This window comes from Aspergillus eucalypticola (genome assembly GCF_003184535.1).
Source record: "Aspergillus eucalypticola CBS 122712 chromosome Unknown BO83scaffold_41, whole genome shotgun sequence".
NCBI classification, from domain to species: Eukaryota; Fungi; Ascomycota; class Eurotiomycetes; order Eurotiales; family Aspergillaceae; genus Aspergillus; species Aspergillus eucalypticola.
The window spans coordinates 91,616-116,573 of NW_020290315.1; the positions used below are offsets into that span (position 1 = coordinate 91,616).

General features: G+C 47.9%; 12 protein-coding genes across 12 annotated transcripts; 7 read left to right on the forward strand and 5 right to left on the reverse strand.

Annotated features, from left to right (window-relative positions):
* The first annotated feature begins 99 nt into the window (after nucleotides 1-99).
* BO83DRAFT_383066 (uncharacterized protein) lies at nucleotides 100-1,786 on the forward strand. Its single transcript, XM_025532371.1, has 4 exons — nucleotides 100-449; nucleotides 516-841; nucleotides 901-1,042; nucleotides 1,089-1,786. The coding sequence occupies exons 1-4, from the start codon at nucleotides 328-330 to the stop codon at nucleotides 1,723-1,725; spliced, it is 1,227 nt and encodes a 408-aa protein (XP_025382628.1). The 5' UTR covers nucleotides 100-327; the 3' UTR covers nucleotides 1,726-1,786.
* A 988-nt stretch (nucleotides 1,787-2,774) lies between these two features.
* BO83DRAFT_383067 (DsbA family protein) lies at nucleotides 2,775-3,786 on the forward strand. Its single transcript, XM_025532372.1, has 5 exons — nucleotides 2,775-2,945; nucleotides 3,011-3,030; nucleotides 3,088-3,486; nucleotides 3,545-3,592; nucleotides 3,647-3,786. Exons 1-5 carry the CDS (start codon nucleotides 2,867-2,869, stop codon nucleotides 3,722-3,724), a joined length of 624 nt encoding a protein of 207 aa, XP_025382629.1. The 5' UTR covers nucleotides 2,775-2,866; the 3' UTR covers nucleotides 3,725-3,786.
* Nucleotides 3,647-4,841, reverse strand: BO83DRAFT_383068 (cyclin-dependent protein kinase regulatory subunit CKS1). The gene is made up of 5 exons (XM_025532373.1): nucleotides 4,645-4,841; nucleotides 4,392-4,536; nucleotides 4,190-4,334; nucleotides 4,073-4,131; nucleotides 3,647-4,022 (listed from the first exon to the last, which is right to left on the reverse strand). The coding sequence occupies exons 2-5, from the start codon at nucleotides 4,493-4,495 to the stop codon at nucleotides 3,986-3,988; spliced, it is 345 nt and encodes a 114-aa protein (XP_025382630.1). The 5' UTR covers nucleotides 4,496-4,536; nucleotides 4,645-4,841; the 3' UTR covers nucleotides 3,647-3,985.
* A 705-nt stretch (nucleotides 4,842-5,546) lies between these two features.
* hscA (putative Hsp70 chaperone (HscA)) lies at nucleotides 5,547-8,175 on the forward strand. The gene is made up of 7 exons (XM_025534991.1): nucleotides 5,547-5,710; nucleotides 5,765-5,851; nucleotides 5,872-5,998; nucleotides 6,046-6,211; nucleotides 6,287-6,994; nucleotides 7,054-7,534; nucleotides 7,585-8,175. The coding sequence occupies exons 1-7, from the start codon at nucleotides 5,668-5,670 to the stop codon at nucleotides 7,851-7,853; spliced, it is 1,881 nt and encodes a 626-aa protein (XP_025382631.1). The 5' UTR covers nucleotides 5,547-5,667; the 3' UTR covers nucleotides 7,854-8,175.
* Nucleotides 8,176-8,225: 50 nt separating this feature from the next.
* On the forward strand, nucleotides 8,226-9,609 carry BO83DRAFT_383070 (ribosome-recycling factor). Its single transcript, XM_025532374.1, has 2 exons — nucleotides 8,226-9,021; nucleotides 9,128-9,609. Exons 1-2 carry the CDS (start codon nucleotides 8,548-8,550, stop codon nucleotides 9,473-9,475), a joined length of 822 nt encoding a protein of 273 aa, XP_025382632.1. The 5' UTR covers nucleotides 8,226-8,547; the 3' UTR covers nucleotides 9,476-9,609.
* On the reverse strand, nucleotides 9,532-10,932 carry BO83DRAFT_383072 (uncharacterized protein). Its single transcript, XM_025532375.1, has 2 exons — nucleotides 10,797-10,932; nucleotides 9,532-10,632 (listed from the first exon to the last, which is right to left on the reverse strand). Exons 1-2 carry the CDS (start codon nucleotides 10,918-10,920, stop codon nucleotides 9,686-9,688), a joined length of 1,071 nt encoding a protein of 356 aa, XP_025382633.1. The 5' UTR covers nucleotides 10,921-10,932; the 3' UTR covers nucleotides 9,532-9,685.
* Nucleotides 10,933-11,101: 169 nt separating this feature from the next.
* On the forward strand, nucleotides 11,102-11,329 carry BO83DRAFT_325412 (CDC26 family anaphase-promoting complex subunit; the record flags this gene model as incomplete). The annotated part of the gene is made up of 1 exon (XM_025528006.1): nucleotides 11,102-11,329. The coding sequence occupies one exon, from the start codon at nucleotides 11,102-11,104 to the stop codon at nucleotides 11,327-11,329; it is 228 nt and encodes a 75-aa protein (XP_025382634.1).
* A 574-nt stretch (nucleotides 11,330-11,903) lies between these two features.
* BO83DRAFT_181718 (Zn(II)2Cys6 transcription factor) lies at nucleotides 11,904-15,469 on the reverse strand. The gene is made up of 8 exons (XM_025526477.1): nucleotides 15,136-15,469; nucleotides 15,000-15,044; nucleotides 14,416-14,940; nucleotides 14,014-14,355; nucleotides 13,664-13,945; nucleotides 13,062-13,615; nucleotides 12,552-13,009; nucleotides 11,904-12,477 (listed from the first exon to the last, which is right to left on the reverse strand). The coding sequence occupies exons 1-8, from the start codon at nucleotides 15,188-15,190 to the stop codon at nucleotides 12,159-12,161; spliced, it is 2,580 nt and encodes an 859-aa protein (XP_025382635.1). The 5' UTR covers nucleotides 15,191-15,469; the 3' UTR covers nucleotides 11,904-12,158.
* A 1,388-nt stretch (nucleotides 15,470-16,857) lies between these two features.
* Nucleotides 16,858-18,157, reverse strand: BO83DRAFT_458124 (uncharacterized protein; the record flags this gene model as incomplete). Its single annotated transcript, XM_025537123.1, has 3 exons — nucleotides 16,858-17,183; nucleotides 17,821-17,841; nucleotides 17,930-18,157. The coding sequence occupies 3 exons, from the start codon at nucleotides 18,155-18,157 to the stop codon at nucleotides 17,103-17,105; spliced, it is 330 nt and encodes a 109-aa protein (XP_025382636.1). The 3' UTR covers nucleotides 16,858-17,102.
* Nucleotides 18,158-18,165: 8 nt separating this feature from the next.
* BO83DRAFT_441775 (iron-sulfur cluster assembly protein CIA2) lies at nucleotides 18,166-19,106 on the forward strand (the record flags this gene model as incomplete). The annotated part of the gene is made up of 2 exons (XM_025536361.1): nucleotides 18,166-18,661; nucleotides 18,733-19,106. Exons 1-2 carry the CDS (start codon nucleotides 18,436-18,438, stop codon nucleotides 19,104-19,106), a joined length of 600 nt encoding a protein of 199 aa, XP_025382637.1. The 5' UTR covers nucleotides 18,166-18,435.
* A 25-nt stretch (nucleotides 19,107-19,131) lies between these two features.
* BO83DRAFT_383075 (116 kDa U5 small nuclear ribonucleoprotein component) lies at nucleotides 19,132-22,607 on the reverse strand. The gene is made up of 4 exons (XM_025532376.1): nucleotides 22,529-22,607; nucleotides 22,297-22,454; nucleotides 20,005-22,233; nucleotides 19,132-19,855 (listed from the first exon to the last, which is right to left on the reverse strand). Exons 1-4 carry the CDS (start codon nucleotides 22,546-22,548, stop codon nucleotides 19,293-19,295), a joined length of 2,970 nt encoding a protein of 989 aa, XP_025382638.1. The 5' UTR covers nucleotides 22,549-22,607; the 3' UTR covers nucleotides 19,132-19,292.
* Nucleotides 22,608-22,831: 224 nt separating this feature from the next.
* erg10B (acetyl-CoA C-acetyltransferase) lies at nucleotides 22,832-24,934 on the forward strand. The gene is made up of 5 exons (XM_025532377.1): nucleotides 22,832-23,073; nucleotides 23,154-23,203; nucleotides 23,268-23,343; nucleotides 23,416-23,905; nucleotides 23,987-24,934. The coding sequence occupies exons 1-5, from the start codon at nucleotides 23,009-23,011 to the stop codon at nucleotides 24,503-24,505; spliced, it is 1,200 nt and encodes a 399-aa protein (XP_025382639.1). The 5' UTR covers nucleotides 22,832-23,008; the 3' UTR covers nucleotides 24,506-24,934.
* Nucleotides 24,935-24,958: the final 24 nt, after the last annotated feature.

Below are 24,958 nucleotides of genomic sequence, written 5' to 3' on the forward strand. Positions count from 1 at the left end.
GAAGTTGGGGAAGCTCTATGGCTGATAAGATGGCTTGGCTCACGTGCTACAGCGGCCGGGCCTACTAACGCGGAATAACACTTTCTGCTCCTTATACTATGATAGCAGTGGTAAGTATTTCTACAAATCATTAACACTACGGTATTCGCTATACCTCTCTGAGTCTGAAATTGAAAATTGCTGGGCGTAAGCCTTGCCCTGGTCGATTGGTTTAATCCGTTACAAGCTATACCAGCAGACTGGGCAATAAAGCTACATTGGTTTTTAGCTCGATTGATGTTTTGAAATGTTTCTCGAATAATCGAAACCGGCGGCCGAGTTCTCTCAATGTATCATGCTAGACGAATACTTCGAAAATCCCAGGTAACGTTCCGGATAAGCCAACCATTACCTCGGGATTCAAACTCGGTAACTATTCGTCAAGTACAAGTTAAACGCCAATGGGCCAGGTATGCTGAGCAGCTCATAGTCCAAAGGTGTCGTGGTATCACTTCCTTTACTCACAAGTGCTTCAGGAAATTCATAGCTACCTTTTTTCTGTGTGGGACAGCGCTTCATCTCTTAACTTCAGTCGCTGTCCTGCGGTTTGATGAGTCGCTCTATGATACTGATCAGTCACCGGAGAACCTGCCAGGCCTCGATGCCTCATCCAGGACTGGGAAGTTTGACCCGGACGAAAATGTTCCTCCCTACTCAGAACATGCTGCTACTATACAAACTCGCTTCCTTCCCCTGAGTTGGCCTCGCTTACAGGAAGGAAACTTTTATGTAGCGACAGACCCTGAGTGGCAAGCGTTTAGGAAACTAGCCCTTGACAAGAACAAGCTCTCGGGTTTGAAAGGTATTTGCGAGCAGATGGTCCTTCAATCGTTTCGAAATTAACCAGCCATGAACATATAGATGAGTTAATTTCGGCTGTTTTGGATGTCTCATCCCAAACACGACTACTTAATTATATGCTGGGGGGGCCACTGTCTGTCGCAGGAGTTTGGCTAGAACACCGATTTCCGTACCGTGCACCCCCTGTATACTATCGATCTGGGTATGTATGTCCTGATTAGTACAGTATATTTTGCTCATTGGTACAGACTAGAACTATCTCAGAATGGTCTCGCCTGGGTTTCGAAGCCAATAACTGCAGAAGACGGCGACTGCCTGCACAGATGCATGAGGCCTTTAAGTGTGGCACACGCAATTAAGGATGCTTTTTTGGTTCTGTGGAGCAGACAGATTTCCCGACTTAGCCCAGGTTTGATGGATGAGCAGGTGTCGGGGTCTTTTATTTCTCTAGATGCAAATTTATTGCCCTCAGTATTGCAAGGTTCGGATGGACTTGACGACGTTTCTCGGTGGGTGTCACAGCCGCCTCCCCTGAACTTCCAAGATGGCAGCCCGTCAACCAGGGACTGCTCCCGTCCACATACTTCACTGTGCATTACTGCGTTGCAGAAATTACCGCTGCCAAACCTTGGGTCTGGTTCCGACCTACGTATGGCGCTGCTGGCTTTCAAGGGGCGATTAGATTACTGCTGGGCTCGCAACGCGCACACATCTCGTCGCGGTGTCATGTACATTTCTGGTCCTATTGGTATACGAGGCCCTAGGGGGGTGTGCAGAGTGGAGGTGAAGGGGGAGTACGATGTTGTGAGGTCTCAATGGACTGCTATCTCCATGGATATTAGAGATCTTAATCTGTTCAGTCAAAGGGCACTTGGTCCCCGTTAGCAATCCTTATGTCCATTGGCTGTAACTCAACCGGCTTGTGTAGACCACCGATCCCCAAGCGTACCAATCAACCTCAATACCCTGTTATACTTTATGCCCTCAAGCCATTGTGAGATACCAGCGAGAGACATGGTTTGGTGTGTTTGTCAGACGGTCTCTTACAGATTAATATAGGTTCATGAAATACTTTCGGAGACCACATATGGAGGGTTCAGCTTCGCAACGGGTTATTTGATGCCCGCATCAAATGAATATAACGGCGTCTCAATATGGATGTGTATATCTTCCTCCTACCTGGCCAAAGTCCGTGCCGCCAGCCAAACTACGTACCACCACTTCAGATTCTGCATAAACATGTAGGGCGACTCGAGCGCTAGTTAGTTATCATTGGTCAAACCAAGTTTAGTAAGCTTCAATAAGTGTGTACATGAAGATGAACCATTTTCCTTTACTGATGCTCAGTAGCTCAAGTATTATCCTGATTGAGAATTAATTACCAAAAAGGTTAACTAATTTATCACAGCCACGCTGGCCATCCATCCGAGTCAGTCACGTATGTTATACCATATACAAGTCATTGTTCTATATCATAATTACTAATAGATCTTCTTTGAGGCTATTATGAACTTTGAAGATTATGAGAAATATGTTTCATGTTATCAGTAGTCCTTCGTATTTATAAAGCGTATAACTTGGAAAATATAAAAACTCTTTAAGTTATAAAACAGTATTCTATTCTGATCAGGGAATTTTATAGAAAAACTTGATGAATATGTTTAGATTTGATATGTTTAGATATGTATATATATATATAGTGATAATTATCACACCGGTTAAGATATATTATCATAAAAAGAACTTGTCTCTCTGTATAGAATCATGTAGATAGCTGACCCGCACGCTGCTGTCAGTTAGTTATCTTAGCATATGATAACCTGACTAATCAATTATAACGTCAACTAACTAGTTAGCTAGACCAACTAGTTAACTAACCAGTTAACTAACGTAACGTAGCTAGTTAATTGATGTGTAATCACTTTACCCCCGCAGATAAGCACGGGCTGTGTAGAGGGGCACTTTCTTTCCAGCTCACTACTCTATACTCCAAGGACAAGGGTTGACTATAGTCGGTGTAAAGATAATGGCTCTTCATCCCAGATTTTCGGGTCAGAAGTTGTTGACAGCCAACTTACAGCAACCATGGCATACCCTCGAACTATGTATGTAAATCTAATACTGATAATGCTCTTCTGTACCCCGATGACTAACGCATTGATCATCGAAGACCTTGATTATGTCTGCCCTGTTAGTACTTATACAGCACCCTACGCAGGAAGAGTGTACTAAATATACTACTTCCAGTACTCCGCAAAGCTATTCAGCACATTCTACACATCGGTGAGACCAATTATCTTACAAAATTATCAATCAAGACTTCAGGTTGTCTTTCGTCAGCACGTTCAACCTTGGCATCCGTCATCCACTTTGACGCATGAAGCTGGTGCGGCGGTGTTGAAAATAGCTCCAGACAAGTTCTGGGAATTTAGCGCTGCACTGTTCAGTCACCAAGAAGAATTCTTTGATGTCAGTGTTGTTAACGAGACACGCAACAAGACATATCAGAGACTTGCGAAGATAGCCGCGACAGTTGGTGTGGATGAACACGAGATGCTCGAATTATTGAACATCAGCGAAGTTATTGCTGATGGACAGTTGAATACCGGCAACAAGGTGACGAATGATATCAAATTGATGGTCAAGGTGCGCCATTGAAATATTGTTACTGTGCTCAACATTGAATCCTAACTAGATTTAACAGTCAGGTCGAACAATCGGCGTCCATGTATCTCCGACCGTATATTTCAATGTAAGCCGTCTCATTATTAATTGAGCGATTTGGTGCACTGATTCCGCTGGTTAGGGCGTCGAGGAACCAGGTATCAGCAGCAGCTTCACGGCCACACAATGGGAGCAATGGCTGGCCATGAATGTAGCGTAGGAATTGTGCTCTAAAAGAGAGTGGTATGATAACAGGAGGTATTCAAGTTCAGATGATAATTGTGGGCATTCTTTGGTAGCAAGGAGCATATCTCAACAGGATGAGATTTCTGAATGCAATCTAATCATATGGGCCTTCTTGCATGCGTAGCTCCACTATCAGTGACTGTAGACTATCAGTGACTGTAGTCTTCGAAAATCGTATTGGTGTTTCTGAGGCGACGGGGGCAAGGTTGGCATCAGGAATGTTCCAGCTGACGAGTTACTGTGATACTGGCGGCTGATAGTTTAAGGGGCGCCTATATGCGTTGTTAGGAATAGAGAACGATGGCAGGGTCACCATACTTACTTAAATAGAAGAATATGTGGTTCTGGCTCGTGCACTTCATAATGTTCCCAACCCAAGCTCTGATAAAAGTATTAGACCTCTTACAGTGATAAATTTGTTCGACCTCTTCTTACGTACTTGAGTGATACCAAGTGCTCGCCATTCATCCTCCCACAGTAGTTTTAGCGTTCCCTTTGAACTGTCAAAATAGTCTGCAGGGATTTTCTTGAGCATGTTTTTGGGAAGTTGGACATGGCGGTATTCGAATTGGTCATCTGAGTATCTGTGTTTACTGTAAGGTCGAGGCACACCAAAAGATTGTCGCTTGTCTGCGGCATACCTAGCTGAATAATGGATAGAATCAATGAACTCCTCTAGTCTCTCCCGTTCAGATTCTAGCAAAGGGCGGGGCTTTTTATTCCTTCTGCTCAGATCGATGTCCATCTGGAAAAGCGGGGGTAGCGGGGCAAACACTATCGGAATCACTGCAGTCGGATTGCTGTTAGAGAAAATAACATCGAATCGTACATTGTTGCGATTATTGATAGAAAGTCCCAGCCTGTTCTTCACAAACGGTCCAAGCAGACACTTACAAGTAAATAGTCTTTTGGTAGCAGAGTGAGGAAAAGCAAATGGGTGACAGGACTTCGAGTCTCAAAGAGATGCAAATAACGTTGTGGTGACGACTTGTCGAAATATGTCTCTTCTCACTGACCTCTCAAGTGTATAACAAGCGAGGTGTAGATCAAAGCTGTCTTGGTTTAAGGGCGTAGAAAGAGCCTCCATTAAGATGTCCGAGCAGTGACTCTTCGACTGTTTGGGATACAAGTGGAGTAGCTACCCGCTTTAGTGCCTAAGGTGTCAAGAACTGATACCTGGACTAGATAGCTGTAGGCTGAATTGTGTTTTATCATACCAACCATGTACAAGTCAAAATCATAAGGGGCCTACCTTCGCTGAAAGATTGGAGGAGCACAGTCGGACCCTTTGCTGCCTATTCTTCTCTTCCCAACATAATTTTGTCAAGGATCGTGCGGGCTTACTGGATGGCTTATACGAGAATTTTTCTACACTCTTAATGTGATAAACCAAATCTTAACCGTATGGTAAAAGCTTGTATGAAAAATCAAGGGGACAAACTTGCATACTGAACATGGAGAAGGGAACCAAAATCCTAGTGAAGCAAAGTCAACACTTCTCGACAGGTACTAATTACCCTGTGCCCCAATCTGAGTACTATCGACTAGTAGTAGTAAAGAGCCGAAGAAAGAATCGCCTGATTATCTAAGAAGTGAAGTCCAGCAGCCAACCAGGGCTTGAAACCCAAGTTTAGCTCAGCCGAGAACGCGCCAAAACCGGCAGTCCTCGAAGAAGCCCGCGGCGGATTGGGTGAGAAATGAAGGGGCAAAAAAAAAAAAAAAAAAAAAAAAAATCGAGGAAGGAAGGAAAAATTGCAAAGTGGGTTTCTTTTTTTTTCATCCAATTTTTAACCGCTCCCACTCCAGCGCCTGGGGCAAAATTTATTTAGTCTTCCTCTCCTCCAACAATCGTCCTGCCTTTTGGCATCATTTCAATTTTTCTATCCTATCTCTCTTGAGACATACACATTTGTCAAAATGGCTGACGAAGTCTACGAAGGTGCCATCGGCATTGATCTTGGTGAGCCATTTCTCTACCGTGTTGTCCCAAGTAATGACTGACGAGATACTTCAGGAACCACCTACTCTTGTGTGGCCAACTACGAGGGTACCAATGTTGAGATCAGTATGTCGTTACCTGTGTCCTCTAGATACGGCGCTGGTGAGCTTATAAACATGCAGTTGCCAACGAGCAGGGTAGCTACACTACCCCATCCTTCGTTTCTTTCACCGACAAGGAACGCTTGATCGGTGAAGCCGCGAAGAACCAGGCCGCTATGAACCCTACGAACACCATCTTTGACATCAAGTAAGCAGCTTTTTGCTGGAAACATGTTCACTATTAATCAAATACAGGCGTCTTATCGGTCGGCGGTTCGAGGACCCCATTGTCAAGAAGGATGTTGAGTCCTGGCCCTTCAAGGTTGTTGATCAGGGTGGAAACCCTGTGGTTGAGGTCGAGTATCTTGGCGAAACCAAGACTTTCAGTCCCCAAGAAATCTCTTCTATGGTTTTGATGAAGGTAACATTCCTTTTCATCCCAATCACGCGGATTGCTTGCTACATTCCCTCTTGCGATACTGACCGATTACTCTAGATGAAAGAGGTTGCCGAAACCAAGCTCGGAAAGAAGGTCGAGAAGGCAGTCATCACCGTGCCCGCTTATTTCAACGACAACCAGCGCCAGGCTACTAAGGATGCTGGTGCCATTGCTGGTCTCAACGTGCTCCGTATCATCAACGAGCCCACTGCAGCAGCTATTGCTTATGGCCTTGGCTCCGGCAAGTCTGATAAGGAGCGTAACGTTCTCATCTACGATCTTGGTGGTGGTACTTTCGATGTGTCTCTCCTTAACATCCAGGGTGGTGTCTTCACTGTCAAGGCTACTGCTGGAGATACCCACCTTGGTGGTCAAGACTTCGATACCAACCTCCTGGACCACTTCAAGAAGGAGTTCCAGCGCAAGACTGGCAAGGACCTCTCCGGTGACGCGAGAGCCCTTCGTCGTCTCAGAACCGCCTGTGAGCGTGCTAAGCGTACTTTGTCCAACGCTACCCAGACTACTGTGGAAATCGACTCTTTGTTCGATGGCGAGGACTTCAACTCTTCTATCACTCGTGCTCGTTTCGAAGACCTGAACGCTAAGTCTTTCTCGGGTACTCTCGAGCCTGTGCAGCAGGTTCTCAAGGACTCTGGCCTTGAGAAGAGCAAGGTCGATGAGATCGTCCTCGTTGGTGGTTCCACCCGTATCCCTCGTATCCAGAAGCTGCTTAGCGATTTCTTCGATGGCAAGAAGCTTGAGAAGGTAAGTGCAACTCTCGCCATCTGTTTAACGAGTCTTGTCCTAACGAATTCGAATTAAAGAGCATCAACCCCGATGAAGCCGTTGCCTATGGTGCCGCCGTCCAGGCCGGTATCTTGTCTGGAAAGGCTTCTTCGGCTGAAACCCAGGACCTCCTCCTGCTTGATGTCGTTCCCCTTTCTCTCGGTGTTGCTATGGAGGGTAACATCTTCGCTCCTGTTGTGGCCCGTGGTCAGACTGTCCCTACGATCAAGAAGCGCACTTTCACCACCGTTGTCGATAACCAGACAACCGTGCAGTTCCCCGTTTACCAGGGTGAGCGTACCAACTGCGCTGACAACACCTCTCTGGGAGAGTTCACCCTCGCTCCCATCCCCCCCATGAGGGCTGGAGAGGCCGCTCTCGAGGTCGTTTTCGAGGTTGATGTCAACGGTATCCTCAAGGTTACTGCTACCGAGAAGTCCTCTGGACGTAGCGCCAACATTACCATCTCCAATGCCGTCGGCAAGCTTTCCACCACTGAGATTGAGCAGATGATTGACGGTACGTTTGACGCAGTCAGAGATCTATGCAGACATACTGACGTTTTCTAGACGCTGCGAAGTTCAAGTCTAGCGATGAGGCTTTCACCAAGAAGTTCGAGTCTCGCCAACAGCTCGAGTCCTACATCTCGCGTGTTGAGGAGATTGTTTCCGACCCCACCATGTCGCTGAAGCTGAAGCGTGGCAACAAGGAGAAGATCGAATCGGCACTCAGCGATGCCATGGCTCAGCTTGAGATCGAAGACTCGACTCCTGAAGATCTCAAGAAGAAGGAGCTTGCTCTCAAGAGACTTATCACCAAGGCCATGGCCACTCGGTAAACAAATCTCTGCGATCCTATCATGCTCTAGGTGCGGCACTATACAATTGCCCTTGCCTCTATCATTCACCCTTCAGTCCCACCATCCGACTTGCGCAAAGTGACCGATTTCTTTGCTTCACCTTAGATTGGAGACCTTAACGTCGTCTACGGAATTTCCTTTTAGATGAGGCGTGTTTATTCATGACCGGGTACAAAATTGCAAAAGTAATTTACGAAAATTTTATATATGAACTTTTTTATCATCTTAATGGTCTTCTTACGTATGATTGCACGAGCCCTTTGCCCAACCAAAGTGTATTGCCCCTATGGACATTGCCTCTGTATCTCCCGCACCACCGTTAGACTTTGAGAACGGCGACTTGTTAGAATTGCCATTTGAAACTGCCTTCCATAACCATTTTGTAGGTCGTCATAGCTACCATGGCGAGCTGCTTGTGTTCTAAATGAACTAATCATGTAATCTACTACGCGGAGACATCGGTGGCTCGCTTGGAGACGCGTGATCAGGAAGTGGCTCTGTTCCCTTTGCCTCGGCAGTGTATCTTACCAAATCCTACCAACCTCGTCTATAACTATTCCTGCGCGCAGTTTGCTTCGAGTAACTGTACCCTGCGTGGTTTCTTATTACTGATAAGCATATAGGACACATACCCAACAAAGTCGGGCATCTGAAAAGCAGAAGAAGAGCGAAAATGCAACGCCGTGCGGCAGTTACCGGCCTCAGTTATATGCGTCGCTGCTCAACGTTTACTGGATTGCGTTATAACTTGATTTCTGAGCGCCAACTTCGGCCTTGGACTCAGCATAAGGTAGCACTTCCGTCTGACAAAAGAAGCTTTTCCAGTTCGCCTTTTTGGTGTAAAAAGAAGGACAAGACGAAAGCTACATCTGGTGCAGATTCTGGGAAGCCGTTGCCAAAAGTAGGCGCAATATCTGAAGACCCGCATGATTTTTCGCAGCTGCATGATGGCATAGCGGCTGCCCTGTCTCGACTCAGAGACGAGCTCTCTAAGATGCGTGTGGGGGGGAGGTTCAATACCGCATCAATTGAGAGTCTTCGTGTGCAGCTGAACAAGAGCAGCAAGCAATCGATTAAGCTGGGCGACCTTGCCCAAGTTGTTCCTAAGGGTGGACGGATGGTGACTATCTTGGCCTCTGACGAAGATGTGAGTTACTGAATGGTGCCTTGAAATTGTCTCTACTATCGTGAAGCCGACAAATTCTCTCAATATTTTTCGAGTCTTGTTCTAACACAGACTGTCTTTGATATAGCATGTGAAGCCCATTCGATCGTCAATAATTTCCTCCAACTTGTCGTTAACTCCGCAAGCCGACCCTCACAACTCTCTTCAGCTCAACGTCACGATCCCCCCGCCGACTAAAGAGTCTCGGGATCAAACGATCGCTCTGGCAAAGGCGGCAATGGAGAAAGCTGCCGGTGCCGTCCGTGATTCACGCAGTGCTGTACATAAACGCCTTCAGGATTTGCAGAAAAAGAAGATTTCCAGGCCAGATGACGTTCGGAAGGCCCAAGAACAGATGGAAAAGCTTGCAGAGAAAGGTCAGAAGGAAGTTAAGGAACTGTTTGAGGCTACAAGGAAGGCTATGGAGCGGGCGTAATGAGGAAGTACACTGCTGAAAGACCAGCTTTGAGTGAACCCAAATGGTGATATGAACACGAGTTCTGTAACTTATTCCAGAGAGTAATGTATTCTACAGTCACTTGCAAGGCATAAATGTAAACAATGACAAAGATAACAAGGGATCATGAAAAGCTGCAAAAGTATAGGTACATAGTAAGGATACTGATGGTATCAGAAAACAAGGTTCTCAGGGGCGTTTTGTCATGCGACTGGCGGCTAGAAGCGAGTCCAACTTCGCAATGAACGCAGAGGATTTGCCGACTGTGTGATACGTTGCATTGTTTCTGAGGTTTTCAGAGACACTGTCAACGATTGAGAGGTTGACCGCCTGTTTGGCTTTAGACTTAGGATAATTGCCCTGAACAAGAAGTCCGAGAAGTGAGCCTTGGTCCTTGGTGCTGAGTGGACTGAAGTTGACATGACGTGGTTCCACAAGATCGCCTTTTCGCTGGGACAACTTGTCTGCGCGTTCTTGCGATAGCTTGTTCGCTTCAGAGATGGCCTCAGCTTTTTCCTCTTCACTCGAAAAGCGGACAAATTTGCCCTGATAAAGTCGCTTGCCCAGCTCATTTGGAGGTACATAATCATTTGCGTAGCGATCGCCGAATAGAGACAACTTCTCAACGACTCCGGCAGTATGAGCGTCAATGTCGGTGGGTAGAGATGGCCATGTTTCCTTCAGTGAAGCTAAGGAGATCGACTCGGGATTGTACTGGACAGGCTTGGGCTGCGCTTGTTCTGCGAGCTCTCGGAAGACAGCGTTGATCGAGGCTTCATGGAATGCTGCATTGGATGTTGAATCTTCCTGGCCGGACCCCTCGGTGCGTCGAGAACGGCCTGCTCGCCCATCTTTAGATTGAACCTTCTTCTTTGGCCCAGCTCTAGGGCCTCGAGAAGCGGTGGATCGGTTGCCTCGAGAATTGCGAGCCCTGGGATTCTTAAGAATGTTTGCTGGTTGGCCAGTGGCTTGAGAGGCGGCGAGAGATCTCGCATCTACTATCCGTCGGGGACGAGGTCGTTCATGGTTGACGCTCCGAATGTTCAGGTTCGCCGGCGGAATGTTGTTTCTTCTGGTTTGCGCACTAGGACGTCCGGCGGCGGAAGAGGCTGCGGAACCCTCGGTTGCATTCGCATCTGCATTAGTTAGAAAAGCGAGTGACTGTGGACTGAGATATGATAGTATGCCCGGACGATAACAACCAGTGCCCAGGACAGAGACCAGTTGAGGGAGGGAAAGTGAGACGAGAGCAATGCAACTGTGAACTGGGCGGACGGAGACTATAGCGGAGCACACTTACTGGAGTGATTGTTGGAATCTTTTGCTTGTAAGTACGTAGCCGAAAACCGACGAATTGATGAAAGAGTCCCTTCTATTGCCCTGGCACGCCGAGGGCGTAGAAGCACGATCCGTTGTTGGAGCATCCTTGTTGATGAATATCTAAGGACTGGATAAGAGGGAGACTAAAAATGTTCGTTACCTCTAAATGCTACAAAGTCACGTGCTGCGCGACAGAAGCATACTCCAGACAACTCCCGTGGGTGCGGCAAGCCTCTCTAGTCACTACTCATTATTATCATCATAGCTTCGGTATCACGATCAAATATGTTGCGTCGCAAACCCACCGCTATAGCTATAACCTCCGAAGACCTTGCGACTTTTGAACAATCACGGCTCCGACAGCTCTCCAAAGAAACTCGTACCGAAGGCCATGCCAGCACTAGCTCCAATGTCAATCTTGACCCCAGCGATGAGCTCAAGCCATTGCCAGGGGACAAGGCGAGAATAGTCCGCTCGCGTGAAGAGCGCATCGGCATCAATCGACGCAATTAACTCTCGAAGGGTTTACCCAACACGTTGGCTTCTCCTGGCTACCAACTCATGCCTAGTATTTCCTTGGGCATCATCAGCACTTCCTAAGACCAAGAGAGCCCCGATTGGCAGTGAATATTTCGAATGTCCTACACAAATCAAGGTTTAGCCTTGCGCAGGTTAAATCCTCCTGCTACAAGTGCATATTCTACAACAAATAATATTACCCCCACAACTTGCGCATAACATTTCTCAAGTCTATTCTCAACGGCGTGCTGGGTGGGTTTGTAATCTATACTGCGAATCTTACACTTTTCACTGTACCACGTCTCTGTTCCTGCCTGTCTCATAATTCCTTATGATTATAGTGTCAACTGGGATCGTCATGGAATGCAATTGTATAGAGGCCACTGCAAGCCGATGGAGATTCATCTCGGTCGACTGAAGTGGCCCAACAGATAATGCCAGAGTGAATGAAAACAATTTCACTGGGCGAACGCTCTGTTATGATGCGGAGTGATAGACCATATGCCATTACAGCGTTGATTTGAAATAAAACCCTTACGTTACACGAGAGAGAAAGAGAGAGAAGCAGTAGCTAAAAACTTAGAGCGTTGTGTGGTACTCATTTGGATAAGCTATCATTTGTACATGGAAAGCATGTCTGCTTTGGGAGCAAAGTAACATGACCAGCATACCTACAGGAACCAGCTACCAAGAAGACACGCCAAGGTGAGAAGAGCGAATATCTCTGGCGGGCGCTATAAATCGCAGCAACCAAGAACTCTAGAAGTGACCCCTGCGATTTGAAGACAGCCCCGAGTCTCCCAGCTGTGCTGAATAGAACGCGTTACCGCTGGCGCTTTGAAGTGCCTTCGGTTCCTAGGTCGACTGAATAATTCCACCGTCGTTTGAGACCGTTTGGATCGTACACACTAGCTACACTTTGTTGCCAATCTCGCGCCGTGAACAAAACTTGTTGCCCGGTGAATTGAGTTTGTGGCATGGGAGCTGGCGCGACCGGGGTAACCTTTGATTGCTGCTCATATTGTACGGGGAAATGGTCAGGTAAAGAAGGTTGAACAGCCTGGGCAGGATTGCTCAAAGCCATTGGTGGGGAGTTTGTTGTCACAGTGGGTGTACCAATAGAAAATGCCATATCCCATTGACTACACGGTTCGTAACAGTCAGCGGCCATTTCTCGGTGTTGAAAGTTTCTTTTCTTGGGAAAGGAGGTGCTTACTTGATAATGCGAGTAGGATCCCAGCTATTTTCATCAACCAAAGGCGCATTCATTCCGTGGGTGGAGATCGATTGGGTGGGGATTAATCCCAAGGGCTGGAGCTGAGAGGAATCGGACTTTGAATCTTCAGTACCAGCTGATATTGGAGGAGTTACAGGGTAAGCTGCATAACCCACTCTACTTTGAACGCCAGGTACTTGACTGATTTGTGAAGCGTAATGTGAATCTATTGGCGGGCTTGGGTGATATGGCTCGGAGGGACTCCCATATGGGAAAGTTGGCTTCAAATCGAAAGGTCGGTTCACATCAGCAGAAAAGGCGAAACGCAATGAATCGATTTGCGCTTGTAACTCTGGCATAGGCCAAGCAGAAGAACAACGCTCAAGTATTCGCATGTGTCGTGTGAAGTATTCCCGCGCGTCCGTATGAAAATTCGGATCTGGAGATGTTATGGCCACCTGTTGTAGCGTTAGCTGACCGTCAATACTATAAAAGGCCCAGAATCCTCACAAGGTGCAGCATTGTGCATGTCAAGATGGTGTATATTGTGAAATTTATGCCCCTTTGCATGAAAAGCAGGCCAGACAGCCCAAAGCGGTTCAAAATGGCTTCTTGGAGCCTACAAAGGTATTTTGCCGAAGAGTAGCATAACGCCATATGCATCTTCCAGCCTCCCCCTGCCGCAAAAGATTTAGAGGCTATTAATTGTGGACGGTGCAACAGGATAATCCCAAGATGACAGTGGGAGTGCATATTTCCGACAAAATGTGATGGAATCCATGGTGGTGAGCCATCGGGAGGATAGTTGACTTGTAGATCCGGTGGTAAATTCTGAAGCCAGTCGGTAAAGAGAGGGTTCTTTTCAACGAACTTAGGATTAGCCCCCCAATCTTTTTGTTTCTTTATCTTATGATATATGTCGGCAATGATGCGAATATGGCGTGCATTTCGGACGAAGTACGCATATTGCCTTGACCGATCCATTTCGAACTGATCAAGGCCTCTGATATCCAAAGTCGGACTCGTATTTACTGTCTCATGGTCCACACCGTAATCGGAGCGCCCTGGGAATAGTCAGCCAGTATATATACTACGAGAATCAGAAGACGTACCCTGCGGCGCCCCTATCATGACTTCGACAATCAGGAGGGCCTGCCAGACCCGTGTCTGCACCAAGCATTCTACCGGATTCAAGTCGCAAGACCTGCCTTCCGTGTGGAGATTGTTATGTTCATGGATATCCAGATCTTTCGCCATGGAGATGATTGTTTTGACAGTTTGCCAAGAACGGTAATAATAACCTTTCTTAGGCCGTGACTCTCGGGCCTTCAACAGTAGAAGCAGAGCTTGTATCGTACTGAGGCGAGGTTCGTCCATAAAACTAGATTCGTGCCCTAACCAGATGATTCGCAGTCAGTATACGACGTGGTGTACAGGTGCGTGGGTATGCTTGTCGCCTCACTGTTTGCTAATGCGAGCCACTGTGCTCCTTGGGCCGGGTCGTCCGATAGCCTCCCTGCGCATGCAAATAGTGCCTCGAGTAGAAGCGGGGATATTGAGCTTCGTTCGTGTTGCCACTGATAGTACAGATGAGATCGATGGATGACAGGGACGTAAGGATGAATATCATCAAAATATATCTTGAAATAATTCATGACCTCGTCATCAGATGGCATAAGTTCGGGCGGGATGCGTATAGTGGCGCCAGCTCCGGTACTGAGAGGTGGTAACTTTTCGTCTACTTCATCCTGAGTCGGGATTTCTGGTTCAGCCCTTTCCCTTCGTTGCTGTCTGATGTACGGCGCTGAATCTATGTTAATACGTTCCGTCTGTAAGACGCGTTACGAAGGCTAGAGTAGCTCACCAATACCAGTCTCGTCTATCTTGAGCTCCCCTAAGACCTCGCTGAGGTTCTCTGCAGTGGACTGGTCGTGCTCACTGTATATATCACTTTCTGCGGTTCCCAGGGGCTGAGTTTGATCATTGGAGAACATCTGTGACTGAGTGTACTGATGATGTGGCATGGCCACTTGGGGTGACCTCATGTCGTAGACATTTGGCTGGCCTGGAGTAGAATGCGCAAATTGCGGATAGATTCCGATGTTGTCATTATATGGGTGCATGTTACTCATTGAAGGTGGCCCGGAATCTCGATATGTTTGGGAGCTCGTATATGACGATAGTGAGGGTTCTGATGTGTTCGACGCGCCCAACGAGTCGACAGGATTGGTTTCAACGCTTTCCACCGCAGGATACTCGCCATCATGCCCAATTGTTGGGGGAACGCATACTAACTTCAAGCGTGTGCATGCCGAACAAGGCCACGTGTTTGTTGTAGCAGCATCACACTTGATCTTCCGTTTCCTGCAGCCATTGCAAGCTCGCATTACTGAAGATAGGCTCGTAATTAGACGCAACGAAGTCAAGTCCACTATCGGTCAAACATACCTTTGAGCCTCTTATGCCTGTTGTGTTCATCAACGAATACATAGTCTGTATCAAAAGCGGTCAACATATAACTGAAGCAAGAAACGGGCAATTTATTCAAATGACAAATGGTAACTACCGGGGGGAGGAGTCTTACTTTTCTGGCCTTCCCTGGGTGGGCCTGTCGGGGGTGTGAATGTGAATCCTTGCATCTTTGCAGGGACAGCGACACAAGCTATGAGGCAGCGCAGAAAAAAGTGGACCGGACCAGCATGCAACAATCTTCAGGTCCCGGAGGGAAAAAAAGTTGAGGCAAAGGAAAGTATCCGCAGGACCTGCCTTATGCGGATGGAACCAATGTAGAATGTATTCTGAACCTTTCACTGTCGACTTAATGGGCGCTAGTAGGGTCTTCACACTATTGTAGCTTTAATCGCACACTTGCGCAATGGATCCCACTCCTGTTCTGAGTAGGGAGAGGAGATGGGAAGGAGGTGTAACGAGTTGCGACCGAGAAGAGTGATGCGGTAAGGTAGGGATATCTATCGTCAACCGCGGGAACAAGACAGCGTCATCCGGCGATAAAAGAGTGTGACCTGTGGTCTCTGTACTATGGTCTCCTGCATCGATCTGATCAGTTTTCGGGTCATAGATGGGTGCCATAAAGACAGCGCAGCTATGGGCGTAGCGGAATTTTGAACCCTAGGAGTACTGGCGCGACTGACTGTTTCACGAAAGGTAAGCTTCAAGAAGGTCGAGTTTGCTGCGATCCCTATAAGCGGCGACAAGTGAGACTTGGGAGCTCAGGGAAGGGAAAGATATGAAGAAGCTGCGATCATAGGTAACATGATGTCAGTTGTAAACGATGACAGAAGTGAGAACAAATGAAAGGTGGGTAACAGTGAGAATCTGGGCTAGGGACGGAGAAAAGACTATCATTGAGGGCATAACTCGAGAGGGGAGGGAATAAGAAGATGGCTTCCTGCATACGCCGGAAATCCAAGAGCGGCCAACATTGAGATATGGGAAGAGATCCACATGATATATGGTGAAGGAAACGTTAAGCAAGCGGGGGAGTTGTTGGTACCTGATATGTTGAGTTGAACGACTTTCATCCAGTCTGCATCGTAGACCAGTAATGTCAGTATGGAAATCTCGCCATTGACTTTGCACTATGAAGGAAGATAAAGTCGATTGGCGCATCACACTCGGAGGCGAAAGTCACTATCTGCATGAACCGGGAATTGTATGGAGACGGCTAGAGGATCAAAACGCCAGGCCTGGGGATGATGGGTAATTGCAAGAGCAGTACGGAGTAGCGGCTTGGAATAGCAGAGGCAAGAAGATAAGAGCATCAGGGGAATCGAAAGCCCACCGATACAATCAATGATTTTCCCGGATGGAAATAGGATCTCCGTATAGGAATAGGGAGGTTATGCCGGGAACTTGATGCGGTCTCCTTAGCTAAGTCATCACTCTTTGCCGCCTCATTCTCCTGGTACGTAGTTGAACCGTAGATAATAGCAGGTAGTGTGGTTCGTAGTAGTGCACGGAGATCCAAGCGATCAGTCAATAATAAAGAGACGAATGTGCGGAGACCCGACAACAGGGGTGGGTAAACACGCTCGATACCCTGAGGAGGAGTAGAAGCGGGCGCGTGGTGGAAGGATCTTTGGCCTGGCCTAGGTCAATAGGTATGCACCACTTTCTGAGGATCGTCTCGGAAGTTTGAGGGGCTTTTGGAACTAAAACCAAACCTTCCCCCCCGGTCACTCCCAGTGGCGCCCAAAGTAGTGTGTCTTCATATAGGCCTCATGGCCGTCGGTTTAATGGGACCGCGGTCCCCCCTCGTCCCCTCCACGGGAAGGACGATCCCTAGTTAAAATCGGGTTTTAAAAGGATCTTGATCTTCTTGGCCTTGAAAATAGTGCCCCGAACTACGGATTGCGACGTACAGCTATTGATTTCATTAGAGAGGGGAGGAGGTTAGGGGGGGCAATTTCCCTTCCGTTTTCCCTTTTTTTTTCTTTCTTTTCTTTTCTTTTTTTTTTCTGCGCGTATTGTGTGATTTCAGTATTTATTTTGGTGCTTCGGTATATTGTAGTACTACTAGACTTCCCCCGCTCATGCGTACTTAATTAATACACGATCCACGCCCTCGTGCGCGCTATCTAGTCCACCGTATCCAGTACCCATGTAGCTACTCTGTAGTAGATGGATAGTACCAGTTAAATAGACTAGACTAGTACTAGCAGCACCCTCCATTATGGAAAATGGCTTCCAATTACCTGTGTGTACAAGATACCTTGGTCGTAATGTGACACTGACCGTTCCCCCCACCCGGGACCTTCTCCTCGCCATTCCCTTCAGCTGACGCCAATGTCAACATTTCACGGACTCGAAAGTGTCTTGATTATTCCCTTAACAAAATTATTGACTCCCAAGGCTGATTCAATGGGTAGGGTATCACCAGAAAGCTTTCAGATCCTGCTTGTCTGAGTGGTAAGCTTACTGTTTTACTGTTTCCCTTGTGCACGGATAATGGTTACGGTATTAGTACCTACTATGACACAAGCTACGTATGAACTATGGAGGACCTTTGCGGAAGTAGTTTGCCTGGGGCCATTAGTGATTATTATCAAGCAACATAAGAGAAAGATATCCCCCAAATAAACCAATCAATTAATTAGCAGTGATGCGTCATTCTTTAAACCAACCCCTCCCCACTCCTCCTCCTCGTCGCCCGCCCAGGAAACACAACAGCTTGCTAGGGCGGAGACTTCTTGCTCCTTTGTATGCGACTCGTAATCGCTGCTGCTGACTTAGAAATTGTTACACTCACTGGATCTAGAACCTTGATCACCTATTGGTAGCTGCCTAGACACACACAAGTAGGCTATGATGTTGATGGTTTTTTGAAGCATTGGCAGCATGGATATACTCATACTTACTGCGTTAGCGCTGCTGGATTCGGAAAAGTCATTTGGATTGTTGCAGTGCCTATGTACACTGGAGTACTCGAAGGGCTGGTCCGCCCATCCGAAGAGTTGTACTTTGCCCACCTGGTTGATGTCCGTCCATACGCACTTCTTGAGTATCTGCACGCGTTTGGTTCTTCTACTAATGTATTCGTTTCCTTCTTCTTCTTCCTCCTCACTCTGACCTTCTATTCTCTCCATTTTTTATATTTATAAAAAAACTAGTATATATTAAAGACATAGAATCTTGCTTGGGTTTTATCTGCCATTGGGCAATAAGCACCGAGAAGCTTTTTCTTTTCTTTTGACCGATATCAAAAGCACCCATCGGGAAAAAGGTTGTTCCATTTCTTCAAGACGCCGCATTAGTTGAGCATATGATGTGCTAGGGCTTACCATCCCCTCTTGCCCCCAATTTGCCCCTCTCGGTGCTGCTTGCGCGCTTTCTCGATAACCACTTGTATACAGCATAAGCGATCATGGAGTCCTCGATGCAAAATTCGAATCCGACTATTTTGAATGCTGCAGATCTTCCCACCCGTCTGCGTCCTTCATCATGCAAAGCGGGCACTTACGGAGGCGGAATCCTTGCGTCAGCGCTCCCCTCTCTAGCGGATCCCACCAACTTCAGTCTTAGTGAATCGGAAGAGTCTGATGAAGATGTTGATTTGATGGAAGAGCCGATTGATGAACAGGAGATCTTCGGTAAGCTCATCGCTTGTTATTAAACAAGGGGACCGAGTCGCCCGGGAGCCGATTATTTGACAATCTCTCAGATCTTGTGTCGACCATATCCGACCCCGAGCATCCCATTTCACTTGGAGCTTTGGCAGTCGTTTCGCTGCCTGACATTTCTATCAAACCAACCTTGCCGGATGTACCGAGCTCGCTTCTTCGGACAGTATCCGTTCTCATAACCCCGACGATAACACATTGCAGTCTGGCCACAGTTATAGGTCTTGGTGTACGAGTTCGATTGGAGCAATCATTACCTCCGCGTTTTCGCGTGGATGTCCGGATCAAGGAAGGGACACATAGTACTGCCGATGAAGTGAATAAGCAGTTGGCCGACAAAGAAAGGGTGGCTGCTGCACTGGAAAATGGTACGCTAATGGGCGTCATCGCAAAGATGCTCGAAACATGCCAATAATACGATTGTACTGCTATTCGGACGCCGTTTATGACCCTCGTCGGCGTCTCTACTATGCCATAAGAATACCCGTTTCGATGATGACTCGATTTGACTTCCGATAGTTATACAACAATATGAAAAAAGGAACAAGAGCCACTTACGGCGCTTGTTGCCGCTTCTTTCCACCTATCGACAAAAAGTAGCTCAGGAGTCTAAAACGCCACTTTCCTTCAAACCTTTCCAGAGCTCTGGTTCCAAAAACTTGCTGACAGTGACATCCTCAGCCAATCCTTTACGTCTCCGCGTTTTCAAAACGAAGTCGCGGGCTGTGGCCATGGCGGGCGCCATCTCTAAGGGCTTCAACTTGACATCGCGATCCAGTGGATCCCCTGGGACGACGCTCCACTTATCGAAGACTAGACTAACGGCAGCTTGGCCCTGTGTATGGATTCGGAGATCTGTTTCAAATCCGAATGAATCTATCACGGGGATCAAACCACGAACGGAATAGAGTGGAGTTCCTGCTATGGGTCCATCGGAGAGTACATGGCCCCTTCTTCTTGAAAGGACTGTGTACACAGATGCGACAGCGTCCGCCGGTCCAGTCATCGTGCAAGAGTAAATAGGTTCCATTAGGCGTGGTGATGCCATGAGGAAAGATGAGTAAATCGCTCGTCGAGCTGTGGGGATGATTTGACCACCACCCCTGTAAATGGCTTGGTCGGCGAGAGAAACGTCGGTGAGCCTGAATTTCGCATTCCGAATGGCTATTCTTGCAGTTAGTCACAATGAATGAACCGCTCTTCTTCTGCTTCTATAGCGATGTAACCCCCCCCCCCCCCCTTCCCTTTTTTTAATGCGTAGGATCTGGGTGCGATAATTCTCAAAACATCCAAGGGAAGCATGGTGCACTCACGTTCTTCGCAAAGAGGACCTTCTCGTGTTCCCCAAGTAAATCCCTGCGTAATAGAATCTCTTACACTCCCAAGCAACTTCTTGTCGATCTGCGATGGTAGCGTATCATCCTGTAAGATGTTGGGGCCCATCTCGTCTGGACCGAAAGCCCAGATACTCCTGGCTGCAAGTTTGTCCCAGTCGTACCGCTCTTCGAAAAAGCGCGACACTTTGCGAATCGGGTCTTTGATATTGACAGCACCGCTCTCGATATCCTCGGCGATCCCTTCATCCAGAGGCTCTGCAATCATCGTGATTTTGTTCTTCTTGTTTGGCGTGATGGAATAACACATGATAGCCGAGGTCTCCACAACAGTCTCGCAGAAGCGTGTAACAGGATCTGAAACCTTGATCTCCATTTCAGAATATAGTCTTCGTAGGTCATGAAGCACGCAGTCCATATATAGCTCGCCCGTTCCGAGAACTACATGCTCGCCAGACTCCTCCACTTTTGTGGATATCAGCGGGTAGCTTTTGTTGACTTTTCGGAGACCCTCAAGCATCTTGGGCAATTCCGACGGATTAACTGGCTCGACAGCAACCTTGAAGACGGACTCTGTTATATGCCGAACTGATCGGAAGATGTATGCATCCTCATCGTCTTCCAAGGTGAGAGGCACGATAGTCGCCGTCTTCACAATAGAGTTATCCACACCTCCTAGAAGAACCAAGTTGCCGGCAGGTACGCCGCTTGTTGGGATGTTATAGCAAGACTCAGCAATCCATGTATCGGAAATGGTCGCAACAACCATGTCTTCTTCATCTTCGGGGGTATAACCTTCGCCAAGGACACGGACCTGTTGGCCAGGACGAGCTGTGCCGCTCATTATCCTGCCAAAGGAGTGAAATTTTGAACCATCCGAACTGTTAAAAAGTTTAGTAACATGTACGACCAGTGGTCCATCGGAATCACAGGCAGCCATAGCTGCCGCCACCTTAGAATCGAGAGGCCCAGTGTAGTACCGATCAAGCTTCTTTTGAGCACCCTCTGCAGGCGAAGGCACATGCTGGAGAACCATGTCCACAAAGCCTGTTGCTGTACCGAAGAACTGTTCACAGACAAGGTTCAGCAAAGTCTTTGCATCTGTCTTGAGCTGTGACGGCTTAAGACTAATACCAACGCTAGAAAGCGTTTCCTTTAGGTCCTCCGGGCTCTCACTTAATGTGTGCGAGTAAAGTTTGTATATGGGCTCGAGAACAAATTGAACAAACGTTCTTTTAGAACCTTCTTCCACTCCTTTTCGTGTGAATTTTCGACTCTTTGGATTGAAAAATATATCGCCCCATAGGCGCAAACAGAATGCGGCTGCTTCAATTTGTGGATGCGTTTCAGAATACATCTTAGCAAATGAATGCAACGTGAAGCACCAGCCCATGGAGGCGCAAGCAAAGGCGACGTTTCCCTTCTCGGGGCTCAGCCGCCTTGCAGCGCCCTGTCCAGGCAGTACGTTCTCGATGATAGTGTTGACCTCCTCGATCACATGTTTCAGCTTAAAATAAGCGTCGTTAGGAGGAATCTTTAATTCCAGGATTAGTCTGTCCATCTTGTTCACAACCAATGTGAGCGGCAGGTCTTCAAGGATAGCATGCTTGATTATTTGCTCGGTGTTGGCCTGGACACCTTCGACCACATCTACTACAAGAACCACGCCATCGACCAACCGACAAGCAGTAGCCACCTCGTCCACAAAGTTCACATGCCCTGGGGTGTCAATTATGTTAAACAAATGAGATTTGCCCTTTGTGCCCTGAAGCACCAAGCTCATGGGTGACGCTTTGATGGAAAGACCTCTTTCTTTTTCCAGAAAGTGAACGTCGGTGTAGCGTAGTTGTTCCTCTTTCCGCTTGCCTGTTCGATTCTCGAGGCGACCGGTGAGATCATGGGTCTGAGTGACTAGCATGTCCATGAAAGCCGTTTTTCCATGGTGCAAATGACCGACGAGAGCGATGTTTCTTGTTTGGTCCGGGTAGCTGAGCAAATCCGTCATGAATTCCCGTGAATAAAAGACGGGAGGCAATTCGGCTTCTTCGATCGCAAACTTCTTTTGTTGGACCGGAGCGATGATGGGCTCGGACAGAGGCTGTGCATCCTCCTCCTGCACCAGAGTCTCGACATCCTCTCCATATACCTGTTGTGCACTGGGATAGTATTGTTTATCTTCGTGAAGGATGACCGCGTTTGACGGGCCCTCTGTGACTGGTATCAGTAAGGCGGACCTTGCAAACAAGGTGAACATGAAAAAGGTAACTCTACCATCGACATCCATTAACTGTTGCTCATCAACATCATGCGCTTCCTCGTCATCACCATCCCCGAACGCCTCTTCAAAAGCGAAAGCCTGAGGATGGGCATCCTCATGACGCGGGGACTCCTCGTCCGACCCATCTACCTCTCCAATATAGTTGCCAAACCTGCCGGAAAGCGAAGAGAATAATCAGCCGTGCGCAAGGTGGGATGAGAGGCATGGTGACCAATTGAAACATACTCATCGTAAAGATCGTCCATTTTCCAACGTGGTTGGACTAGAGGCGAATCTTCCGGGGTTTACTTTTCCTTTCTCTCGGCCTCGTCCACCAGCTGGAGAGAGAGGCTCGCGTCGGTTTGGCGATAAGTTTCTAGTAGCTCCGGGACTGAGCTTGGCGTGTTTGCATGGCTCCGGCAAGTTACTCCGAAAGTAGTACGTTTGTCCGTGGCTGCCAGTGGCCGCCGCCCCGCCTCCCGAGGCGAAAAAAATAGGGTAATTATCATTGTTGTAAGGAGGGGCCGGCGGCGGGCAGGCCAACGAGTGACTGACTCGGAAAGCAAACAGTTCATCCCGTTCGTTCCCTCGTGGCCTGAGCTATCATTTCACCCTCATTTGTTATTTATTTTCAAATAGCCTGCCGGACTTCCTTTTAACTCTTTCTTTTTTCCCTTATCCCCTTTCCAAAATCGCTTGCCTACAAAAGCACGCATTTGCGCCACCATGTCTTCCCTACCTCCGGTCTACATTGTCTCCGCCGCCCGCACACCAGTGGGCTCTTTCCTGGGGTGAGACTTCACATCGGGCCGCCGCAGGCTCTCAAATAAATGGTCCACAGCGAAGCTGATCCTATTTTCTTGTTTCGCAGTTCTCTCTCGAGCCAGACCGCTCCGCAGCTGGGTTCCCATGCGATCAAAGGTGTGCCTGCAGTGCTGAAGCGATGGATGATGTGCCCCTGATCGCTGACTGCTTCGATGTCTAGCTGCCCTTAACAAAGCCGATGGGATCAAGCCTTCCGATGTACAGGAGGTTTTCTTCGGCAACGTTCTTTCTGCGAAGTGAGTTTTCTCGCTTGCTGTGTTCATGATTACCCTTTGCCATGATGCATGCTAATGGATTTAATCAATCAGTGTCGGACAGAACCCCGCCAGACAATGCGCTCTTGGCGCCGGACTCGACGAGTCAACGGTTTGCACCACTGTTAACAAGGTCTGTGCCTCGGGGTTGAAGGCGGTCATTCTTGGTGCTCAGACCATCATGACTGGAAATGCAGACATCGTTGTTGCAGGCGGTACTGAGTCCATGTCCAATGCCCCGCATTACCTTCCGAACCTCCGCAATGGTGCCAAGTATGGCCACCAGAGCTTGGTGGATGGTATTATGAAGGATGGCCTGACAGATGCGGGAAAGCAGGAGCTTATGGGTCTGCAGGCTGAGGAGTGTGCTCAGGATCATGACTTCACCAGGGAGCAGCAGGATGAGTATGCTATCCGGACCTACGAAAAGGCCCAGGCTGCCCAGAAGGCCGGCCTCTTCGACGAAGAGATTGCACCTGTTGAACTACCCGGCTTTAGGGGTAAGCCAGGTATCACCGTCGCTCAAGATGATGAGCCCAAGAATGTGAGAATTCATTTCCCCCCGTGAGGCATCCTTGGTCCAGATCGTTCATGTCAAACTGACTATTTGGCTTTTATCTTCTAGCTCAACCCTGATAAGCTTCGAAGCATCAAGCCCGCTTTCATTCCTGGCTCTGGAACCGTGACGGCCCCCAACTCCTCTCCTCTTAACGACGGCGCCGCCGCTGTTGTCTTGGTTTCCGAGGCCAAGGTTAAAGAGCTGAACCTCAAGCCTGTTGCAAAGATTCTCGGTTGGGGAGATGCCGCACACCAACCCAGCAAGTTCACCACTGCTCCTGCGTTGGCGATTCCCAAGGCGCTCAAGCATGCAGGTGTCGCTCAAGATTCCATCGATGCCTTTGAAATCAACGAGGCCTTTAGCGTTGTTGCTCTCGCAAACATGAAGCTTCTGAACCTACCTGAAGAAAAGGTCAACCTTCATGGTGGTGCTGTGGCTATTGGCCACCCCATTGGTGCCAGTGGTGCTAGGATCTTGACTACCCTGCTCGGAGTTCTCAAGGCAAAGAAGGGCAAGCTCGGCTGTGTCGGAATCTGCAACGGTGGTGGTGGTGCTAGTGCCATGGTGGTGGAATCCCTCGTCTAAGCTAGAAAAGTTTCACCTCGTGGACTAAAGTATGCTGTCGCGAAATATGAGGACGGCAAAATGATATAAATACCCTGATCTTGCCGATGCTTAAAGACTGCGCATCATGTCTTAAGTCAGGGTGAGTGGGTCTGGCATCTGACGAAATGCAAATATCATAAATACATGAAATCTGTTCTTTTGTCGGAAAGTCTTGTTTATCCTGTTTATCTTGGCACAAGCACTGCAATTGACGTACCTAGTACAGAACATCCGTCACCAGCAGTGTAATATTTAGTCAAAGCCTTGAGTGTTCTGTCTCAATACTACGGTTAAGACATCAAGGGCTGATGGCCATTTTGCCGTGTATAATACATGGTCATACTGCTACTAGAATTTACTACTTGCTCACCTTCGCTTCTCATACAGCGCTCGGCTGCTGCGAAAGTCTCTGTAAACACCCATTAGCCAAAA

Bases quoted from the DNA above. Each gene is read 5' to 3' on its own strand.
- BO83DRAFT_383066 (XM_025532371.1), top strand. From the start codon at position 328: ATGTATCATGCTAGACGAATACTTCGAAAATCCCAGGTAACGTTCCGG. The intron at 842-900 runs GTATTTGCGAGC...ATGAACATATAG, and splicing joins CAAGCTCTCGGGTTTGAAAG to ATGAGTTAATTTCGGCTGTT. The intron at 1,043-1,088 runs GTATGTATGTCC...TCATTGGTACAG, and splicing joins CCTGTATACTATCGATCTGG to ACTAGAACTATCTCAGAATG.
- BO83DRAFT_383067 (XM_025532372.1), top strand. From the start codon at position 2,867: ATGGCTCTTCATCCCAGATTTTCGGGTCAGAAGTTGTTGACAGCCAAC. The intron at 3,487-3,544 runs GTGCGCCATTGA...TAGATTTAACAG, and splicing joins ATATCAAATTGATGGTCAAG to TCAGGTCGAACAATCGGCGT. The intron at 3,593-3,646 runs GTAAGCCGTCTC...TCCGCTGGTTAG, and splicing joins CTCCGACCGTATATTTCAAT to GGCGTCGAGGAACCAGGTAT.
- BO83DRAFT_383068 (XM_025532373.1), bottom strand. From the start codon at position 4,495: ATGGACATCGATCTGAGCAGAAGGAATAAAAAGCCCCGCCCTTTGCTA. The intron at 4,132-4,189 runs GTACGTAAGAAG...TACTTTTATCAG, and splicing joins GAGCACTTGGTATCACTCAA to AGCTTGGGTTGGGAACATTA. The intron at 4,023-4,072 runs GTAAGTATGGTG...CAACGCATATAG, and splicing joins CCACATATTCTTCTATTTAA to GCGCCCCTTAAACTATCAGC.
- hscA (XM_025534991.1), top strand. From the start codon at position 5,668: ATGGCTGACGAAGTCTACGAAGGTGCCATCGGCATTGATCTTG. The intron at 5,999-6,045 runs GTAAGCAGCTTT...AATCAAATACAG, and splicing joins AACACCATCTTTGACATCAA to GCGTCTTATCGGTCGGCGGT. The intron at 7,535-7,584 runs GTACGTTTGACG...GACGTTTTCTAG, and splicing joins GATTGAGCAGATGATTGACG to ACGCTGCGAAGTTCAAGTCT.
- BO83DRAFT_383070 (XM_025532374.1), top strand. From the start codon at position 8,548: ATGCAACGCCGTGCGGCAGTTACCGGCCTCAGTTATATGCGTCGCTGC. The intron at 9,022-9,127 runs GTGAGTTACTGA...TCTTTGATATAG, and splicing joins TCTTGGCCTCTGACGAAGAT to CATGTGAAGCCCATTCGATC.
- BO83DRAFT_383072 (XM_025532375.1), bottom strand. From the start codon at position 10,920: ATGCTCCAACAACGGATCGTGCTTCTACGCCCTCGGCGTGCCAGGGCA. The intron at 10,633-10,796 runs GTAAGTGTGCTC...TAACTAATGCAG, and splicing joins AGATTCCAACAATCACTCCA to ATGCGAATGCAACCGAGGGT.
- BO83DRAFT_181718 (XM_025526477.1), bottom strand. From the start codon at position 15,190: ATGCAAGGATTCACATTCACACCCCCGACAGGCCCACCCAGGGAAGGC. The intron at 13,946-14,013 runs GTGAGGCGACAA...TCATCTGGTTAG, and splicing joins GTGGCTCGCATTAGCAAACA to GGCACGAATCTAGTTTTATG. The intron at 13,616-13,663 runs GTACGTCTTCTG...GACTATTCCCAG, and splicing joins CATGATAGGGGCGCCGCAGG to GGCGCTCCGATTACGGTGTG.
- BO83DRAFT_383075 (XM_025532376.1), bottom strand. From the start codon at position 22,548: ATGGACGATCTTTACGATGA. The intron at 22,234-22,296 runs GTAGAGTTACCT...TACCAGTCACAG, and splicing joins ACAGTTAATGGATGTCGATG to AGGGCCCGTCAAACGCGGTC. The intron at 19,856-20,004 runs GTGAGTGCACCA...CTGCAAGAATAG, and splicing joins AGGTCCTCTTTGCGAAGAAC to CCATTCGGAATGCGAAATTC.
- erg10B (XM_025532377.1), top strand. From the start codon at position 23,009: ATGTCTTCCCTACCTCCGGTCTACATTGTCTCCGCCGCCCGCACACCA. The intron at 23,204-23,267 runs GTGTGCCTGCAG...TTCGATGTCTAG, and splicing joins GGGTTCCCATGCGATCAAAG to CTGCCCTTAACAAAGCCGAT. The intron at 23,906-23,986 runs GTGAGAATTCAT...TTTATCTTCTAG, and splicing joins AAGATGATGAGCCCAAGAAT to CTCAACCCTGATAAGCTTCG.